We start from the raw sequence: 19,609 nt of genomic DNA on the forward strand, positions 1-19,609 counted from the left end.
ATCTCCTCCATCGACATTAATGCTAGAAGTGACTCCATCCCTCACACACTCACAGTATGTCTCTGTACCTATGTTTGGCAGACAGCTCATATAATGAGTAATGTTAATCTTTGTATACCGAGGAAGCGGCTGTTCCAGTGGAGCAGCGTAACGCAGCACTGTGGCTTCGTGTTAATGTCCGTGACTAAGACTGTTAGAGAGGCGTGAAGAAGATACAGCTTTTTCTGTTTACTGTTTACTGCGTGTCTAAATCTCGCTCTTTTGTCTGTCTCTTTCCTTCCTTTCATCTTTCCATCCATCCGTGGATCATCTTCCAGCTCGAGGCACTGAAACAGCAGAATTCCAAATTCCAGGAAGAACTCAGAACGCAGGTGCGAGGCAGCTCAGAAAGCCAGCACATCGGAACTCTGTGCAAGGAAATGTGAGTATGGACGAAGGTTTCTTACGCTTGCTTGTTGCTTGCACAGCATTGTTGATGGAATGTGTGTGTAAACGGCTGAAACCAGAGTATTGGAATGTTGTGCTAGTAAAGATGAGTAGAACTAGAACCAGGAGTACCGGCATATCAGTATTCTATGCATGGAAATGATGGTTCTTCAGATGATACGGTGGCATTCAGCATTCAATTTATACATTGACTACAGACTGCCCTGGAAACAGCGACTAAACCCAACATGCCAGCTTCTTTGGGCCCAAAACACACAGGAGGAGAGGAGTGTAAACTATGTGGCTTTGAGTTGTTTCAGTGTGTGGGTTAGACCAGCGCTTTAAAAGCCCGTGCAGGGAAACGTGAGAGAGGCTCATATCAAGGTCTTATTCAAATAGAGTCATAGACTCATATATAAATCTGACTCATGCTGCTTACTCATACTGATGATGTGGCCGTGACACACAGTGAGAGATACAGAGGTGGATTGAGGGAGAAATAAAACGATTGAGAGATGGAGTGGGAGACTTAAGAGAGAGAGAGAGAGAACTTGATTATCTCATGAGAGAGATTGAGAGAACTTGAAGTACAATTCACTTGTATAGTCAGCCTGTAATACCAGTGTGTAAGCATGCTGTGTACAACGTAGTCCTCTGATATTAGAACCTGAAAACCAGTAACCAGTAATGATGGCATAGTTCCCTCTGTGCCTTACTAGACAGCAGTATGCTACTGAAAGGTACAGGTATGTAGCGAGGCTGCCATAGAGAGAGAAAGACCATATGAAATCTCTCTTTGTTATGGTGAGCGTCATGCATGACGTAGAGTTCTATTTATACTTCTGTGTGTGTGCATGAGTGCACACGTCTGTGTGTGTGCATGTTGAAGTGCATGTTTAACGTTGTGTGTGTGCATGAGTGCACACGTCTGTGTGTGTGCATGTTGAAGTGCATGTTTAACGTTGTGTGTGTGCATGAGTGCACACGTCTGTGTGTGTACATGTTGAAGTGCATGTTTAACGTTGTGTGTGTGTGTCATCAGGTCCTTTATTATTCACTTTGTCCTGATTTATCTATTAGTGGCCATACATCTTTCTTCTCCTTCACTCATCCCTCTCCCTTCATCCTATAAAGAGACACTCATCCCTTTCTAGCTCCTATAAAGAGACAGACTCATCCCTCTCTCCCTCCTATGAAGAGACAGACTCATCCCTCTCTCCCTTCATCCTATAAAGAGACAGATTCATCCCTCTCTCCCTTCATCCTATAAAGAGGGTGTTATATAATCACATCTTCTCCTAGAACCGCCTGCCTCCAACATGGCCGCACCGTGCATCGCATCTCATGACCTCCATGATGTGTGCATTATTTACATTTGTATTTATTGAACCTTTATTTAACTAGGCAAGTCCGTTAAGAACAAATTATTATTTACAATGACGGCCTACACCGGCCAAACCCGGACGACGCTGGGTCAATTGTGCGCCGCCCTCTGGGACTCCCAATCACGGCCAGATGTGATTCAGCCTGGATTCAAACCAGGGACTGTAGTGACATCTATTCTACTGAGATGCAGTGCCTTAGACCGCTGCTCCACTCGGGAGCCCAAGTGCACAGGCCTGCAAGCATGTGTGTGTGTGCATGTGTGTTTGTGGGTGTGTGTGAGAGCGAGCAAGCGCAGCTTTGTGCTGCCAGAGACATCTCGTCTGGGAGAACAGCTGCATCCGACCCAAACGGGGGATCACACATACTGAGAGTTAGACATGACCTCTACACTCATCACTACATAGCCATGACAACCTGTACACCCATATCAGCCCCACAGCCAAGCAGAGGTCATTTGTGCTGTAAATGGATTGTCATTTCTGTATAAATGTATTATTATTGATGTCGATTGTCCATTATTAGAAAGTACCTCTAGATATAATGCATGTTGACTGTCCCTGGTAGGCAACTCACCCTCTCTCTCCCTTGTTCTCTCCCCCTTTCTCTCCCGCTCTCTCTCAGTGAGGTACTGAAGCAGGCCAGTCTGACGTCTCAGAACCAGCCAGACATGAAAGACAGGTAAGACATGTATTGCACAATGTATTCTCTGCTGCCTTAGGAAGACCAGGTTGAGTGTAAACATTTTCAGTATTTCTAACTATGGAAGTAGCTGCACTTATAGCGTAGACATCTACAGCTTTCCTTTCCAACAGCTGTGCATAGTTGATCATAATTATCATCAGGGTCCTAGTATAAATTAATGTTTATAAAAAACACAGTTGATTTAGTTGATGTGATCAAGTCCTGTAAAAATGATTAAGACACAGTAAAACAGACAGTGAGAGCAGTGGACAGAGACAGATGGGGTTTTAGTGTGATGACAGTCAGTCGGTCAGTCAGTACATTTCATCTGGGGCTCAGAATGGACTCAGAAGACAAAAAGCCTGCACTGCACCTAATACCTCTACAGTAAAGTCATTTATTTTATTTCTATTTATTTTTATTTCACCTTTATTTAACCAGGTAGGCTAGTTGAGAACAAGTTCTCATTTACAATTGCCACCTGGCCAAGATAAAGCAAAGCAGTATGGCACATATAACAACACAGAGTTACACATGGAGTAAAACAAACATACTGTCAATAATACGGTAAATAAATACAGTAAAGTCATGTCTTTGTATAACCCATCACAAACACTTCTAATGACAGGAGAGAAGGGAAGGGAGGAGAGGAGAAGGGAGGGGCAGAAAAGGTTGGGGAGGAGAGGGAATGGGAGGAGAAAGGATGGGAAGGGAGAAGAGAAGAGAGGAGAAGAGATGGGAGGGGGAGAAAAGGTTGGGGAGGAAGGGAGATGGAATGGGAGGAAAAAGTAGTGCAGGGGAAGGAGAAGAGAGGAGAAGAGGAAGGAGAAGAGGGAGGAGAAGAGGAAGGAGAAGAGAGGAGAAGAGGGAGGAGTGAAGGGAGGAGGGAGGAGAAGAGGAAGGAGAAGAGAGGAGAAGAGGAAGGAGAAGAGAGGAGAAGAGGAAGGAGAAGAGAGCAGAAGATAGGAGAAGAGGAAGGAGAAATGGAAGGAGAAGAGAGGAGGAGTGAAGGGAGGAGAAGAGGAAGGAGAAGAGAGGAGAAGAGGGAGGAGTGAAGGGAGGAGAATGTCATCAAAAAGGTTATTTAAGCCATAGGGAAATGATGAGAGGAATGTTATGTAGAGTAGAACTAATCAGTCAGGACACATCAGGGGATAACTACCTCATCAGGTGCAGATATAGAAGCACGGTGGCTAGGAAAAACTCCCTAGAAAGGCCAGAACCTAGGAAGAAACCTAGAGAGGAACCAGGCTCTGAGGGGTGGCCAGTCCTCTTCTGGCTGTGCCAGGTGGAGTTTATAACAGGACATGGCCAAGATGTTCAAACGTTCATAGATGACCAGCAGGGTCAGATAATAATAATCACAGTGGTTGTAGAGGGTGCAACAGGTCAGCACCTCAGGAGTAAATGTCAGTTGGCTTTTCATAGCTTATCATTCAGAGTTAGAGACCCCAGGTGCGGTAGAGAGAGAGTCCAAAACAGCAGGTCCGGGACAAGGTAGCACGTCCAGTGAATATGTCAGGGTTCCATAGCCACATGCAGAACTGTTGAAACTGGAGCAGCAGCATGACCAGGTGGACTGGGGACAGAAAGGAGTGATCAGGCCAGGTAGTCCTGAGGCATGGTCCTAGGGCTCAGGTCCTCTGAGAGAAGAGAGAGAGAAAGAGAGAGAGAATTAGAGGGAGCACACTTAAAATTACACAGGACACCGGATAAGACAGGAGAAATACTCGATATAACAGACTGACCCTAGTCCCCCGACACAAACTATTGCAGCATAAATACTGGGGGCTGAGACAGGAGGGGTCGGGAGACACCGTGGCCCCGTTCGACGATACTCCCGGACAGGGCCAAACAGGCAGGATATAACCCCATCAGCTTTGCCAAAGCACAGCTCCCACACCACTAGAGGGATATCTTCAACCACCAACCTACTACCCTGAGACCAGGCCGAGTATAGCCCACAAAGATCTTCCCCGCGGCATGAACCCGAGGGGCGCGCCAACCCGGACAGGAAGGTCATGTCAGTAACTCAACCCACTCAAGTGACGCACCCCGCCAGTGACTCAGCCCCTGTAATAGGGTTAGAGGCAGAGAATCCCGGTGGAGAGAGGGGAACCGGCCAGGCAGAGACAGCAAGGGCAGTTCATCGCTCCAGTGCCTTTCCGTTCACATTCACACCCCTGGGCCAGACTACACTCAATCATAGGACCTACTGAAGAGATGAGTCTTCAATAAAGACTTAAAGGTCGAGACTTAGTCTGCATCTCTCACGTGGATAGGCAGACCATTCCATAAAAATGGAGCTCTATAGGAGAAAGCCCTGCCTCTATCTGTTTGCTTAGAAATTCTAGGGACAGTAAGGAGGCCTGCGTCTTGTGACCATAGCGTACGTGTAGGTATGTACGACAGGACCAAATCAGAACGATAGGTAGGAGCAAGCCCATGTAATGCTTTGTAGGTTAGCAGTAAAACCTTGAAATCAGCCCTAGCCTTAACAGGAAGCCAGTGTAGAGAGGCTAGCACTGGAGTCATATGATAAAAATGTTGGTTCTAGTCGAGATTCTAGCAGGCATTTTTAGCACAAACTGAAGTTTACTTTTTGCTTTATCTGGGTAGCCAGAAAGTAGAGCATTGCAGTAGTCTAACCTAGAAGTAACAAAAGCATGGATGAATTTTCCTGCATCATTTTTGGACAGAAAGTTACAGATTTTTGCAATGTTACTAAGATGGAAAAAAGCTGTCCTTGAAATATTCTTGATATATTCGTCAAAAGAGAGAGATCAGGGTCCAGAATAACACCGAGGTCCTTCACAGTTTTATTTGAGATGACTGTACAACAATAAAAATATAAATTTTCAGATCCAACAGAAGATCCATTTGTTTCTTGGGACCTAGAAATGTTTTGTCCGAGTTCCTTATGTCTGAAACACAGGCTTCCAGGGAGGGCAATTTTGGGGCTTCACCATGTTTCATCGAAATGTACAGCTGTGTATTGTCCGCAAAGCAGTGAAAGTTAACATTATGTTTCCGAATGACATCACCAAGAGGTAAAATATCTAGTGGAAACAATAGTGGTCCTAAAACTGAACCTTGAGGAACACCAAAATGTACAGTTGATTTGTCAGAAGACAAACCATCCACAGAGGCAAACTGATATCTTTCCAACAGATAAGATCAAAACCAGGCCAGAGCTTGTCCGTGTAGACCAATTTGGGTTTCCAATCTCTCCAAAAGAATGTGGTGATCGATGGTGTCAAAAGCAGCACTAAGGTCTAGGAACATGAGGACTGATGCAGAGTTTTGGTCTGCGCCATTAAAAGGTAATTTACCACCTTCACGAATGCAGTCTCAGTGCTATGATGGGGTCTAAAACCAGACTAAAGCGTTTAGTATAAATTGTTTGTCTTCAGGAAGGCAGTGAGTTTTTGCGCAACAGCTTTTTCCCAAAAAATTGAGAGGAATGGGAGATTCGTTAGTTTTTTATATTTTCTGGGTCAAGGTTTGGCTTTTTCAATGTGAAGAGAGCAGGAACTTCAGTCATTTCAAATGCCATTATGATGCAGTAAAATGTTACTGCCACTTTTAGTGAGTTTGGTATACATCCGGTGGATAGGGAGCCGTTTATTATATTCAACATAGGAGGGCCAAGTACAGGAAGCAGCTCTTTCAGTAGTTTAGTTGGAATAGGGTCTAGTATGCAGCTTGAAGGTTTAGAGGCCAAGACTATTTTCATCAATGTGTCAAGAGATATACTATTAAAAAGCTTGAGTGTCTCCCTTGATCCTAGGTCCTGGCAGTCTTGTGCAGACTCAGGACAACTGAGCATTGGAGAAATACGCATATTTAAAAAGGAGTCTGTAATTTGCTTTCTAATGATCATGATCTTTTCATCAAAGAAGTTCATGAAGGCCTCCCGGGTGGCGCAGTGGTTAAGGGCGCTGTACCAGCGCCAGCTGTGCCATCAGAGTCCCTGGGTTCGCGCCCAGGCTCTGTTGTAACCGGCCGCGACCGGGAGGTCCGTGGGGCGACGCACAATTGGCCTAGCATCGTCTGGGTTAGGGAGGGATTGGTCGGTAGGGATCTCCTTGTCTCATCACGCACCAGCGACTCCTGTGACGGGCCGGGTGCAGTGCGCGCTAGCCAAGGTTGCCAGGTGCACGGTGTAGCCTCCGACACATTGGTGCGGTTGGCTTCCGGGTTGGATGCGTGCTGTGCAGTACGGCTGGTTGGGTTGTGTATCGGAGGACGCATGACATTCAACCTTTGTCTCTCCCGAGCCCGTACGGGAGTTGTAGCAATGAGACAAGATAGTAGCTACTACCTACAACAATTGGATACCATGAAAATGGGGTAAAATTTGTAAAAAAAAATAAAAAGAAGTTCATGAATCACTGCTGAAGTGAAAGCGATCCTTTCTTGGGGAATGCTGCTTTTTAGTTCGCTTTGCAACAGTATAATACATACATAATAAATACATTTTGGATTGTTCTTATTCTCCTCAATTATGTTGTAAAAATAGGATGATCGAGCAGCAGTGAGGGCTCTTCAATACTGCACGGTACAGTCGGAAGACTTCCAGTTTGGGGTAGCGTTCCAATTTTTTGGAAGCTTGCTTCAGGGCTTGGGTAATTGCTATATACCAGGGAGCTAGTTTCTTATGAGAAATATTTTTTGTTTTTAGGGGTGCGACTGCATCTAGGGTATTAATCAAGGTTACATTTAGTTCCTCAGTTAGGTGGTTAATCTATTTTTTGTACTCTGACGTCCTTGGGAGTCTGGAAGGGTATCTTGGAATCTTTGGGTTGTCCTAGAATTTATAGCACGGCTTTTGATGATCTTTTGTTGGGGTCTGAGCAGATTATTTGTTGCGATTGCAAAAATAATAAAATGGTGCTCCGGTAGTCCAGGATTATGAGGAAAAACATTAAGATCCACAATATTTATTCCACGGGACAAAACTAGGTCCAGAGTATGACTGTGGCAGTGAGTAGTTCCGGAGACATGTTGGACAAAACCCACTGAGTCGATGATGGCTCCGAAAGCCTTTTGGAGTGGGTCTGTTAAAATCACCAAAAATTGGAATATTATCTGCCATGACTACAAGATCCGATAGGAATTCAGGGAACTCATTGAGGAACGCCAGTATACGGCCCAGGAGGCCTGTAAACAGTAGCTATAAAAAGTGATAGGCTGCATAGATTTCATGACTAGAAGCTCAAAAGATGAAAATGCAGTCTTTTTTTTGTAAATTGAAATTTGCTATCGTAAATGTTCGCAACACTTCCGCCTTTGCAGAATGCACGGGGGATATGGTCATTAGTGTAACCAGGAGGAGAGGCCTCATTTAACACAATAAATTCATCAGGCTTAAGCCATGTTTCAGTCAGGCTAATCACATTAAGATAATGATCAGTGATTAGTTCATTGACTATAACTGCCTTGGAAGTGAGGGATCTAACATTAAGTAGCCCTATTTTGAGATGTGAGATATCACAATCTCTTTCAATAATGACAGGAATGGTGGAGCTCTTTATTCCAGTGAGATTGCTAAAGCAAACACTGCCATGTTTAGTTTTGCCCAACCTAGATCGAGGCACAGACATGGTCTCAATGGGGATAGTTGACCTGGCTACACTGACGATGCTAGTGGCAGACTCCACTAAGCTGGCAGGGTGGCTAACAGCCTGCTGCCTGGTCTGCACCCTCTCATTGTGGAGATAGAGGAGTTAGAGCCCTGTCTATGTTCATAGATAAGATGAGAGCACCAAACCAGCTATGAAGGAGACCGTCACTTCTCAGCAAGCCAAGCTTGGTCCTGTTTGTGGGTGAGTCCCAGAAAGAGGGCCAATTATCTACAAATTCTATCTTTTGGGAGGGGCAGAAAACAGTTTTCAACCAGCGATTGAGTTGTGAGACTCTGCTGTAGAGCTCATCACTCCCCTAACTGGGAGAGGGCCAGAGACAATTACTCGATGCCGACACATCTTTCTAGCTTATTTACACGCTGAAGCTATGTTGCGTTTGGTGACCTCTGACTGTTTCATCCTAACACCGTTGGTGCCAACGTGGATAACAATATTCCTATACTCTCTAAACTTGCCAGTTTTAGCCTTAGCCAGCCCCATCTTCAGATTAGCCTTAATGTTGGTAGCCCTGGTAAACAGTGTATGATCGCTAATCCAGACGTGTATCTATTGTACAGACTTTGTTTAGGGAGAGACATAAAAGCTACATCTGTTGTGATTGAGGTTGTATTGGATGAGACCCAGCAGGGTAATGCCATCCACAGACAGATTAATCCACTGTAATCTGACTCCTCCCCCTGCTGCTGCTGCTGGTTGTCAAGTCTGATGATTTCAACGTCTGGATTAGTGTTGTCAGGGCTCCCCAGTGTAGTGAGTGAAAATTAGCTAACTGCTCTCAGTATGTTTTGGTGAAGCTTGTCTCACTTCTTTGAGGATCACTACAAACTATTGTGTGAAGTTTTTTTACAAATAAATTGAGGTGTGAAACTCTCCATTATAAAAAGTATATTATTCATGGTAAATCAAAAGTAAAAAACATTGTGTGACGTTACAGTCAGAGACCTTCATCAGACACTGTACCCATAGAGACATGTATGCGTGCGCGCACACACACACCAAGTTTCCCCCTGGCGATTTCAGACTATAGGCATACACTCTTCTAATGCCCATGGTGCGTTATGAGCACAAACAAAAAACTTTATTGGCACTGTCACTGCACAACGGGAACTTGGGTTAAGTCCCTGTTAGTCTGCCCTCCAAATTCGCTACAATGTTCTGCTGCGTAGCCTAGGCGAACACCTTGCAAATAATTTGTGCATAATGGCAACTATTAACAACCTTATCCACACACACAGTACTGCACTGTTCCTGACAGGCCCAGTGTTGCTGGGTGAGTTCTGTATTAAGCGGTTCTCTGCTTCTGTTCCTCCTCAGGGAAACTCTGTCCAACCAGGAGACAGATCAGGACAAGGAGCTGGAGACTCTGAGGGATGAGGTATAGTGTATATACACAACTCTGGCAGACTGAGGGATGACGTATAGTGTATATACACAACACCTGGAGACTCTGAGGGATGAGGTATAGTGTATATACACAACTCTGGCAGACTCTGGGATGAGGTACAGTTTATCTACACAACTCTGGCAGACTCTGAGGGATGAGGTATAGTGTATATACACAACTCTGGCAGACTCTGAGGGATGAGGTATAGTGTATATACACAACTCTGTCAGACTCTGAGGGATGAGGTATAGTGTATATACACAACTCTGGAGACTGAGGGATGAGGTATAGTGTATATACACAACTCTGGAGACTGAGGGATGAGGTATAGTGTATATACACAACTCTGGCAGACTCTGAGGGATGAGGTATAGTGTATATACACAACTCTGGCAGACTCTGAGGGATGAGGTATAGTGTATATACACAACTCTGGAGACTCTGAGGGATGAGGTATAGTGTATATACACAACTCTGGCAGACTCTGAGGGATGAGGTATAGTGTATATACACAACTCTGGCAGACTCTGAGGGATGAGGTATAGTGTATATACACAACTCTGGAGACTCTGAGGGATGAGGTATAGTGTATATACACAACTCTGGAGACTCTGAGGGATGAGGTATAGTGTATATACACAACTCTGTCAGACTCTGGGATGAGGTACAGTTTATCTACACAACTCTGGCAGACTCTGAGGGATGAGGTATAGTGTATATACACAACTCTGTCAGACTCTGGGATGAGGTACAGTTTATCTACACAACTCTGGCAGACTCTGAGGGATGAGGTATAGTGTATATACACAACTCTGTCAGACTCTGGGATGAGGTACAGGTTATCTACACAACTCTGGAGACTCTGAGGGATGAGGTATAGTGTATATACACAACTCTGTCAGACTCTGAGGGATGAGGTATAGTGTATATACACAACTCTGTCAGACTCTGAGGGATGAGGTATAGTGTATATACACAACTCTGTCAGACTCTGAGGGATGAGGTATAGTGTATATACACAACTCTGTCAGACTCTGAGGGATGAGGTACAGTTTATCTACACAACTCTGGAGACTCTGAGGGATGAGGTATAGTGTATATACACAACTCTGGAGACTCTGGGTCTTTTGAACTGGCATTGGTTCCAATGCTTTTTTTCTGTATCTGTATATTAGCTGAAACCTCTCTGTCTCCCTCTCCCTGTAGATCGCGGTGCTGCGAGGTGAGAACGCCATGGCCAAGACGCTGCAGTCTGCCGTGGAGACGCTGGAGAGAGACAAGGCCCAGCTACAGGAACGCGTCACCAGCCTGGAGCAGAGGCTATTGGGACGGCAGGCCTCTGAGGGAGGGGACAGTGGAGTGCCTTCCTCAGGTGACACAGCTCTGGACCAGTTGAGAGAAGAGAAGGAGTTTGCAGAGGGACAGGTATGATTGGCAATTAGTAAAACAATTTCACCATCTGCTTGTCACTAATGTAGTATATCATTTGCATAGAAAGATATCTGCGCTTCCACCATTGTCTCTCATTCCACCTCGCTCTTTCTTATATAAGCTTGACTGTGATCTCTCTTCTCTCCCTCCATCTATTTCCCTCCTTTAGATTAACTTCCTGAACAGTGTGATCGTGGACCTACAGAGGAAGAATGAGGAGTTGAAGGTCAAGCTGAAGAAGATGGCTCTGGCGGAGTTCAATGGCAATGACGGCACTGATGGGTCAGTCTTATAACCAATAACCTCTGAACCCTAACTCCAAATGTAGTCCTTAGTTACAGTTGTTGACAGACCCCTCAAAATGCACTATTTAGCATCTACCTAATCTCTCTCTCTCTCTCTCCCTCTCGCCCTCTCTCTCGCCCTCTCTCTCCCCCTCTCCCGCCCTCTCTCTCCCCCTCTCCCTCTCTCTCTCTCCCCCTCTCTCTCTCTCTCTCTCTCTAGTTTGGAGGAGGGTGGATCTAAGAAGGACAAGAAGGCTCCTCCTCGTCTGTTCTGTGATATCTGTGACTGTTTTGACCTGCATGACACTGAGGACTGTCCAACCCAGGCCCAGAGCCCCGACTCAGTCCCCCACTCTTCCTTCAAGGGCAAACCTGCCGACCAGCGGCCGTATTGCGACATCTGTGAGGCCTTCGGTCACTCCATAGAGTCCTGCCAGGAAGACCAGACCTTCTAGAGACTCATCTTCTCACCCCAACCATGCCAGGCCTAGCTTTAGGACCCTTCACAGACCGCCAACACACACCAGACTACTTTCTCTGGGTTTTTAATAACATAGTATTTATGTCATAGTCCACTCACATAACCCCAAATCACCCGCTACAAAAGACTCTCCTACTATTTCTAATACTTCCTCTCTCTAACTCTCCTTCCTCTCTCTAACTCTCCTCCTTCTCTCCAACTCTTCTCCTTCTCTCCAACTCTTCTCCAACTCTCCTTCCTCTCTCTAACTCTCCTCCTTCTCTCCAACTCTTCTCCAACTCTCCTCCCTCTCTCTAACTCTCCTAGCTCTCTCTAACTCACCTAGCTCTCTCTAACTCTCCTCTCCTCCCTCCAACTCTCCTCCTTCTCCCCAACTCTTCTCCCAACTCTCCTCCCTCTCTCTAACTCTCCTAGCTCTCTCTAACTCTCCTCCCTCTCTCTCTCCCTCTCTCCAACTCTCCTAGCTCTCCCTAACTCTCCTCCCTCTCTCCCTAAATATACTCCCTCTCTCCCTAACTCTCCTAGCTCTCTCTAACTCTCCTCCCTCCATAACTCTCCTCCCTCTCTCTCTAACTCTCCTCCCTCTCTCCAACTCTCCTCTCTAACTCTTCTCCCTTTCTCTAACTCTTCTCCCTTTCTCTAACTCTCCTCCCTCTCTCTAACTCTCCTCCCTCTCTAACTATCCTTCCCTCCCTCCCTCTAACTCATCTCCATCTCTCTAACTCTAACTCTCATCTCTAACTCCTCCCTCTCTTACTCTCCAACTATCCTTCCCTCCCTCTAACTCATCTCCATCTCTCTAACTCTCCTCCCTCTCTAACTCTCTAACTATCCTTCCCTCCCTCTGTAACTCTCCTCCCTCTCTAACTCTCCTCCCTCTCTAACTCTCCTCTCTCTCTAACTCTCCTCTCTCTCTAACTCTCCTCTCTCTCTAACTCTCCTCCCTCTCTAACTCTCCTCCCTCTCTAACTCTCCTCCCTCTAACTCTCCTCCCTCTCTAACTCTCCAACTATCCTTCCCTCCCTCTAACTCATCTCCATCTCTCTAACTCTCATCTCTCTAACTGTCATCCCTCTCTAACTCTCCTTCCTTGCTTTAACTCTCCTCTTATCCCTCTCCTCTCTCTAACTCCCTCTCCTACGTCCAGAGATATACTGCTGTAGTGCAAGATCAATTTTAGGATTGGAACAAAAGGAATCAGTTTTCTGTTATTAGTCATAAATGAATCAGCCTTCTGTGATTTGTTCCTAAAGTAATCAGTCTTTTGTTTTTAGTTCATAAAGGAAGCGGTCTTCTGTTATTAGTTCATGAAGGAATCAGTCTTCTGTTATTAGTTCATAAAGGAATCAGTCTTCTGTTATTAGTTCATAAAGGAATCAGTCTTCTGTTATTAGTTCATAAAGGAATCAGTCTTCTGTTATTAGTTCATAAAGGAATCAGTCTTCTGTTATTAGTTCATAAAGGAATCAGTCTTCTGTTATTAGTTCATGAAGGAATCAGTCTTCTGTTATTAGTTCATAAAGGAAGCAGTCTTCTGTTATTAGTTCATAAAGGAATCAGTCTTCTGTTATTAGTTCATAAAGGAATCAGTCTTCTGTTATTAGTTCATAAAGGAATCAGTCTTCTGTTATTAGTTCATAAAGGAATCAGTCTTCTGTTATTAGTTCATGAAGGAATCAGTCTTCTGTTATTAGTTCATAAAGGAATCAGTCTTCTGTTATTAGTTCATTATTTTATGTATTTGTTTGTTTGTTTTCATATAGAGCATGGGTTGGTTTTTGACTTCAGTTCCTACGGGAACTAAACTTCCTATGTGTAACCGGGCAAGAGGGAGGGCATTTGACGCAGACATACGCATGGTGAATGGCCTGGATGCACCAGACTGGTTCACTGCTAATAGCACTATTAATGTTTCTCTAACACATTCCTGTCTTTCTCATGTCGCATTCCCAGTCAGTGTACTGTATCCAGGCCCAGACAAGGACCCTAGGGATGTCCACTCCACAAAGGGAACAAGCTAGTACCACAGGACACATCTACTTGTACTACTAGGTTGTGTTCAGTAGGCACCAAATGGTAGAGAACGTTTTAGAACTGGAGATATTTTGGGAAATTCTCAACAACAAAAAAAGCTCATTTTCAGTTTAAAAACGTTTTCTGTTTTCATGTCCACTCAACATTAACCTGGTGCTAGTTGCACAAGTTTGTGTTTACCATCATGAATCTTGTTCTGGAGGCAGCTCTGCAGAGTGGTCACTAGCTGGCACAGCCACAAAGTCATAAAATCTGATTTGAACCCTAACCTTAACCACACTGCTAACCCTAATGCCTAATCCTAACCTTAAATTAAGACCAAAAAGCACATTTGGGTTTTCATAAATGTTCACAATATAGATAATTTTGACTTTGTAGCTGGCCTATCTAAGGGGAAATCTCTCCAGTACAAGACTCATAACAATTAATGTCAACAAGAAGCCAGCCACTACTAACTTACTGCACTACTCACTTTAAAACGCCCACTTAGACTACAGGACACACTTAGACTATTTTTGTTTTAGAATGGCAGTTTCTAACTTATTGATTTGATAATAAATGTCAAGACAGAATGGTACCTAGTAGTTACTTCACGTTTTATGTAATGCCTATGTTTTTTATGTATATTCTTTTAAAAACGTACTGAAGCACACAGTTTGGATCATATTGAATCTCCCAGTGTATCAAAGATATGTATGCTAGATCTATGTGACTAACCAATGACACCCGTCTTTGTAAATACCTATCAGACGTTTTCTGAAAGAACAAAATGTGCACAAGGTGCCATGGAAACAAAATGATATTTTATGCGTATTTTATTCTTCTGCTTTGTCTTGATAGGAAACGGACCTGTATGTTGTTGTATGATAATGCCGTATCGACTCCAGGGAACAAACTTAACACACTTGTAAAGATGTTATTAACTCTATAAGCACATTGTTGACTATTTCTACTTTACTAAGTGACGTGTCTGATTAGTGCAGTGTTTTCTATGTTACACTTAACATCATCTATAAAGGCTTTATAAAGGGTTTGTAAATAGTTAAACTTATAAACCCTTTACAGATGAGGACCCTTAAAATGCTACTGTTTTTCTATGTTCTGTATACACCTAATGATTCAATACAACAAATACTATAAAAACAAATACTCCACTTGTGGCGTCTTGATTTTCTCTTGTCTGATGATGTAAACTATAGTTCCAACAATCTATCAAGAGAAGGTGGAATAAACAACAACCATATTGCGTAGACCTATCCAATCCATCCTTTCTCCACAGAGTGTCCAGTGGCTAGGAGTAGGGATTGTTTCTGGACAAGACTACTCTCTGCTCAGCCCCCCCAACCCAAGGCCACCAGCCAGCCACACCTATACTAACTAACTAGGCTGTTTACATCTCTAGGACCAATAAGTACAGGAGCTGCTCATGATTCATTCATCCCCAGATCCATTACCCCTGACAGGACAAGGGGAACTAAAATAACCCTCTTCATTTTTAATGAGTTCCCCTCCCAGCCAATGTAGTCAAACAAAACAGAAGGAAAATAATAATTAAACAACCACATGCCCCTAAAAGAGAAGGAGAAGGGATTGGGGAAGTATTTTTGTACTGCACACAGAGCCAGATGCTACCACTGATTCCCTTCTCTCTGAGTCTAATGGGATCCTCATTCACACTGGATATCAACACAAAATATGCATTAGGAGAAATCTGCAGGCCTCAAACTCTGTGGAAAAGTTTAGTTATGTTGACCTATAACTCAAACAGAAAGAAAAATACAGAAATACTGAAGCTTACCCGACTGTTGAAGAGTTGGCTAGTACTGGAGTTAGCACGTCTGAAATCATGTGAACGGGTAACAGAATTATTTGTGGATTTTTATTAATAAAACAAAACCATTGGACATAATCAAATCCAAGCACTAGCGAAGTAATAAATAAATCCAAACTAACTATCAATCTGTACAAGATCATTCTAAGCTCAAACATGGTCCCAAGAAAACACACTAAAATATCGGACATTTTCACATCTCCCAGCTCCGTACACACAGTTTATGAGTTAAACTAGAAGCATTAACTGACTCAATCAGATGATGAAAGCTACAACATAATAAAGATAAATAGAGATCTAACACTGAGTGTTGTACATAATGATGTTCTTCTAACTGTTCATGTCAATAACATGACTAGTACCAGCAGTGCTGTACTGGGAATTAAGTATATGCTAAGCCATCCTCTGTCTCCACTGAAATGTCATTTCTCTCCATTGAACTGATGTTTGGATGTGTGCACCCACTGATAAACATTGGGTCAGGTAGGCTCATGCTCTGAGATCCACATGTCTACATCATCTGCCATCTGAACTCACTGATTTCCTGAAAAATTAATAATTATTGATTGCTCGATCACTTTTAAATACTAAGTGTTGAGCCTGAATAAAAATACATACATAAATAGGCTTGAGGTTGATCATTTAGATTTTATAGATATTCAAATATGCATTCCTCCCCCTATTCTGAAGCTAGGTTGCAACCGACAGAGAGCACCTTGAATGAGAATCTGAGACACGGTTTGAACTACAAGACTGACTGTGAGCTGAGTGGAGATGATAAAAGGTATTACACAAGATACAGTTAGAACGATCTCAACATGTCCTGTATGTACCAAGCTGCATACTGTAGATGAGAACTAACATTTCTGCAAACCTCTGAAAGTAGAATTGACTTTGAGAGTCAGCAGCTTCCCACTAACCTGGGTGCCAGTCTGTGTTGTTTAACCAGCTCCTTTCCTGTCAAAAGACATGATAAACACAAAAGAGTTGAGAATTTCACCAGAGACAGTATGGAATCCAAGCTAAATTCCAACTTGGTCAACTACAATGACGGTTTTTACATGATGTTATTCAGTTACAGTCTCCATTCTCAACTCTGTAGTTTAAATGTACTGAACCTGTCATTCATAGTTCATTGTAAATATTTAATACAATTATTTAGTGTCAGCTCAGTGACATGTTTAAAACTTAAGGCAAATAAAAACTTGGCACTATTAATTAGTTAAACTGTTTTACCTACGAAGTACATTTTAATATAGCAACCAAAACACACCCTCAGATAAAACCTACCTACGCTACAAGCCTGTCCTTACAGGAAAACATACAGTTGAAGTCTGAAGTTTACATACACCTTAGCCAAATACATTTAAACTCAGTTTTTCACAATTCCTGACACTTAATCCAGGTAAAAAAAATTCCCTGTCTTAGATCAGTTACGATCACCACTTTATTTGAAGAATGTGAAATGTGAGAATAATAGTAGAGAAAACTGCTTATTTCAGCTTTTATTTATTTCATCACATTCCCAGTGGGTCAGAAGTTTACATACACTCAATTAGTATTTGGTAGCATTGCCTTTAAATTGTTTAACATGGGTCATACGATTCAGGTAGCCTTCCACAAGCTTCCCACAATAAATTGGATGAATTTTGGCCCATTCTTCCAGACAGAGCTGGAGTAACTGAGTCAAGTTTGTAGGCCTCCTTGCTCACACACGCATTTTCAGTTCTGCCCACACATTTTCTATAGGATTGAGGTCAGGGCTTTGTGATGGCCACTCCAATACCTTGACTTTGTTGTCCTTAAGCCATTTTGCCACAACTTTGGAAGTATGCTTGGGGTCATTGTCCATTTGGAAGACCCATTTGCAAACAAGATTTAACTTCCTGACCGATGTCTTGAGATGTTGCTTCAATATATGCACACATTTTCCTGCCTCATGAAGCCATCTGTTTTGTGAAGTGCACCAGTCCCTCTTGCAGCAAAGCAACCCTACAACATGATGCGGCCACCCCCGTGCTTCACGGTTGGGATGGTGTTCTTCGGCTTGCAAGCCTCCCCCTTTTTCCTCCAAACATAACGATGGTCATTATGGTCAAACAGTTCTATTTTTGTTTCATCAGACCAGAGGACATTTCTCCAAAAAGTACAATCTTTGAAACCATTTGCAGTTACAAACCGTAGTCTGGCTTTTTTATGGCGGTTTTGGAGCAGTGGCTTCTTCCTTATTGAGCGGCCATTCAGGTTATGTCGATATAGGACTTGTTTTACTGTGGATATAGATACAGTGCCTTGCGAAAGTATTCGGCCCCCTTGAACTTTGCGAGCTTTTGCCACATTTCAGGCTTCAAACGTAAAGATATAAAACTGTATTTTTTTGTGAAGAATCAACAACAAGTGGGACACAATCATGAAGCGGAACGACATTTATTGGATATTTCAAACTTTTTTAACAAATCAAAAACTGAAAAATTGGACGTGCAAAATTATTCAGCCCCTTTACTTTCAGTGCAGCAAACTCTCTCCAGAAGTTCAGTGAGGATCTCTGAATGATCCAATGTTGACCTAAATGACTAATGATGATAAATACAATCCACCTGTGTGTAATCAAGTCTCTGTATAAATGCACCTACACTGTGATAGTCTCAGAGGTCCGTTAAAAGCGCAGAGAGCATCATGAAGAACAAGGAACACACCAGGCAGGTCCGAGATACTGTTGTGAAGAAGTTTAAAGCCGGATTTGGATACAAAAAGATTTCCCAAGCTTTAAACATCCCAAGGAGCACTGTGCAAGCGATAATATTGAAATGGAAGGAGTATCAGACCACTGCAAATCTACCAAGACCTGGCCGTCCCTCTAAACTTTCAGCTCATACAAGGAGAAGACTGATCAGAGATGCAGCCAAGAGGCCCATGATCACTCTGGATGAACTGCAGAGATCTACAGCTGAGGTGGGGGACTCTGTCCATAGGACAACAATCAGTCGTATATTGCACAAATCTGGCCTTTATGGAAGAGTGGCAAGAAGAAAGCCATTTCTTAAAGATATCCATAAAAAGTGTTGTTTAAAGTTTGCCACAAGCCACCTGGAAGACACACCAAACATGTGGAAGAAGGTGCTCTGGTCAGATGAAACCAAAATTGAACTTTTTGGCAACAATGCAAAACGTTATGTTTGGCGTAAAAGCAACACAGCTGAACACACCATCCCCACTGTCAAACATGGTGGTGGCAGCATCATGGTTTGGGCCTGCTTTTCTTCAGCAGGGACAGGGAAGATGGTTAAAATTGATGGGAAGATGGATGGAGCCAAATACAGGACCATTCTGGAAGAAAACCTGATGGAGTCTGCAAAAGACCTGAGACTGGGACGGAGATTTGTCTTCCAACAAGACAATGATCCAAAACATAAAGCAAAATCTACAATGGAATGGTTAAAAAATTAACATATCCAGGTGTTAGAATGGCCAAGTCAAAGTCCAGACCTGAATCCAATCGAGAATCTGTGGAAAGAACTGAAAACTGCTGTTCACAAATGCTCTCCATCCAACCTCACTGAGCTCGAGCTGTTTTGCAAGGAGGAATGGGAGAAAAAAAAATATCTCGATGTGCAAAACTGATAGAGACATACCCCAAGCGACTTACAGCTGTAATCGCTGCAAAAGGTGGCGCTACAAAGTATTAACTTAAGGGGGCTGAATAATTTTGCACGCCCAATTTTTCAGTTTTTGATTTGTTAAAAAAGTTTGAAATATCCAATAAATGTCGTTCCACTTCATGATTGTGTCCCACTTGTTGTTGATTCTTCACAAAAAAAAAACAGTTTTATATCTTTATGTTTGAAGCCTGAAATGTGGCAAAAGGTCGCAAAGTTCAAGGGGGCCGAATACTTTCGCAAGGCAAGGGCTGATTTCAAGGTTTTACTGCTAACCTACAAAGCATTACATGGGCTTGCTCCTACCCATCTCTCTGATTTGGTCCTGCCGTACATACCTACACATACGCTACGGTCACAAGACACA

The 19,609-nt window shown here is 43.3% G+C and overlaps 1 protein-coding gene across 4 annotated transcripts in view; it reads left to right on the forward strand.

Moving 5' to 3' along the window:
- clip1b (CAP-Gly domain-containing linker protein 1) overlaps positions 1–14,902 on the forward strand; it is a 63,964-nt gene extending 49,062 nt beyond the window's left edge. For all 4 annotated transcript variants that reach the window (XM_036937067.2, XM_036937066.2, XM_090191876.1 and 1 more), the window contains 6 exons: positions 318–421; positions 2,434–2,490; positions 9,456–9,516; positions 10,732–10,950; positions 11,126–11,238; positions 11,461–14,902. In XM_036937067.2, coding sequence (XP_036792962.2) covers positions 318–421; positions 2,434–2,490; positions 9,456–9,516; positions 10,732–10,950; positions 11,126–11,238; positions 11,461–11,695 — 789 coding nt within the window. In that variant the 3' untranslated portion in view covers positions 11,696–14,902. The remainder of the gene's footprint in view (positions 1–317; positions 422–2,433; positions 2,491–9,455; positions 9,517–10,731; positions 10,951–11,125; positions 11,239–11,460) is intronic.
- Positions 14,903–19,609: the final 4,707 nt, after the last annotated feature.

The sequence above is a fragment of the Oncorhynchus mykiss genome, chromosome 12 (genome assembly GCF_057628025.1).
Source record: "Oncorhynchus mykiss isolate SJ-2025 chromosome 12, ASM5762802v1, whole genome shotgun sequence".
NCBI classification, from domain to species: Eukaryota; Metazoa; Chordata; class Actinopteri; order Salmoniformes; family Salmonidae; genus Oncorhynchus; species Oncorhynchus mykiss.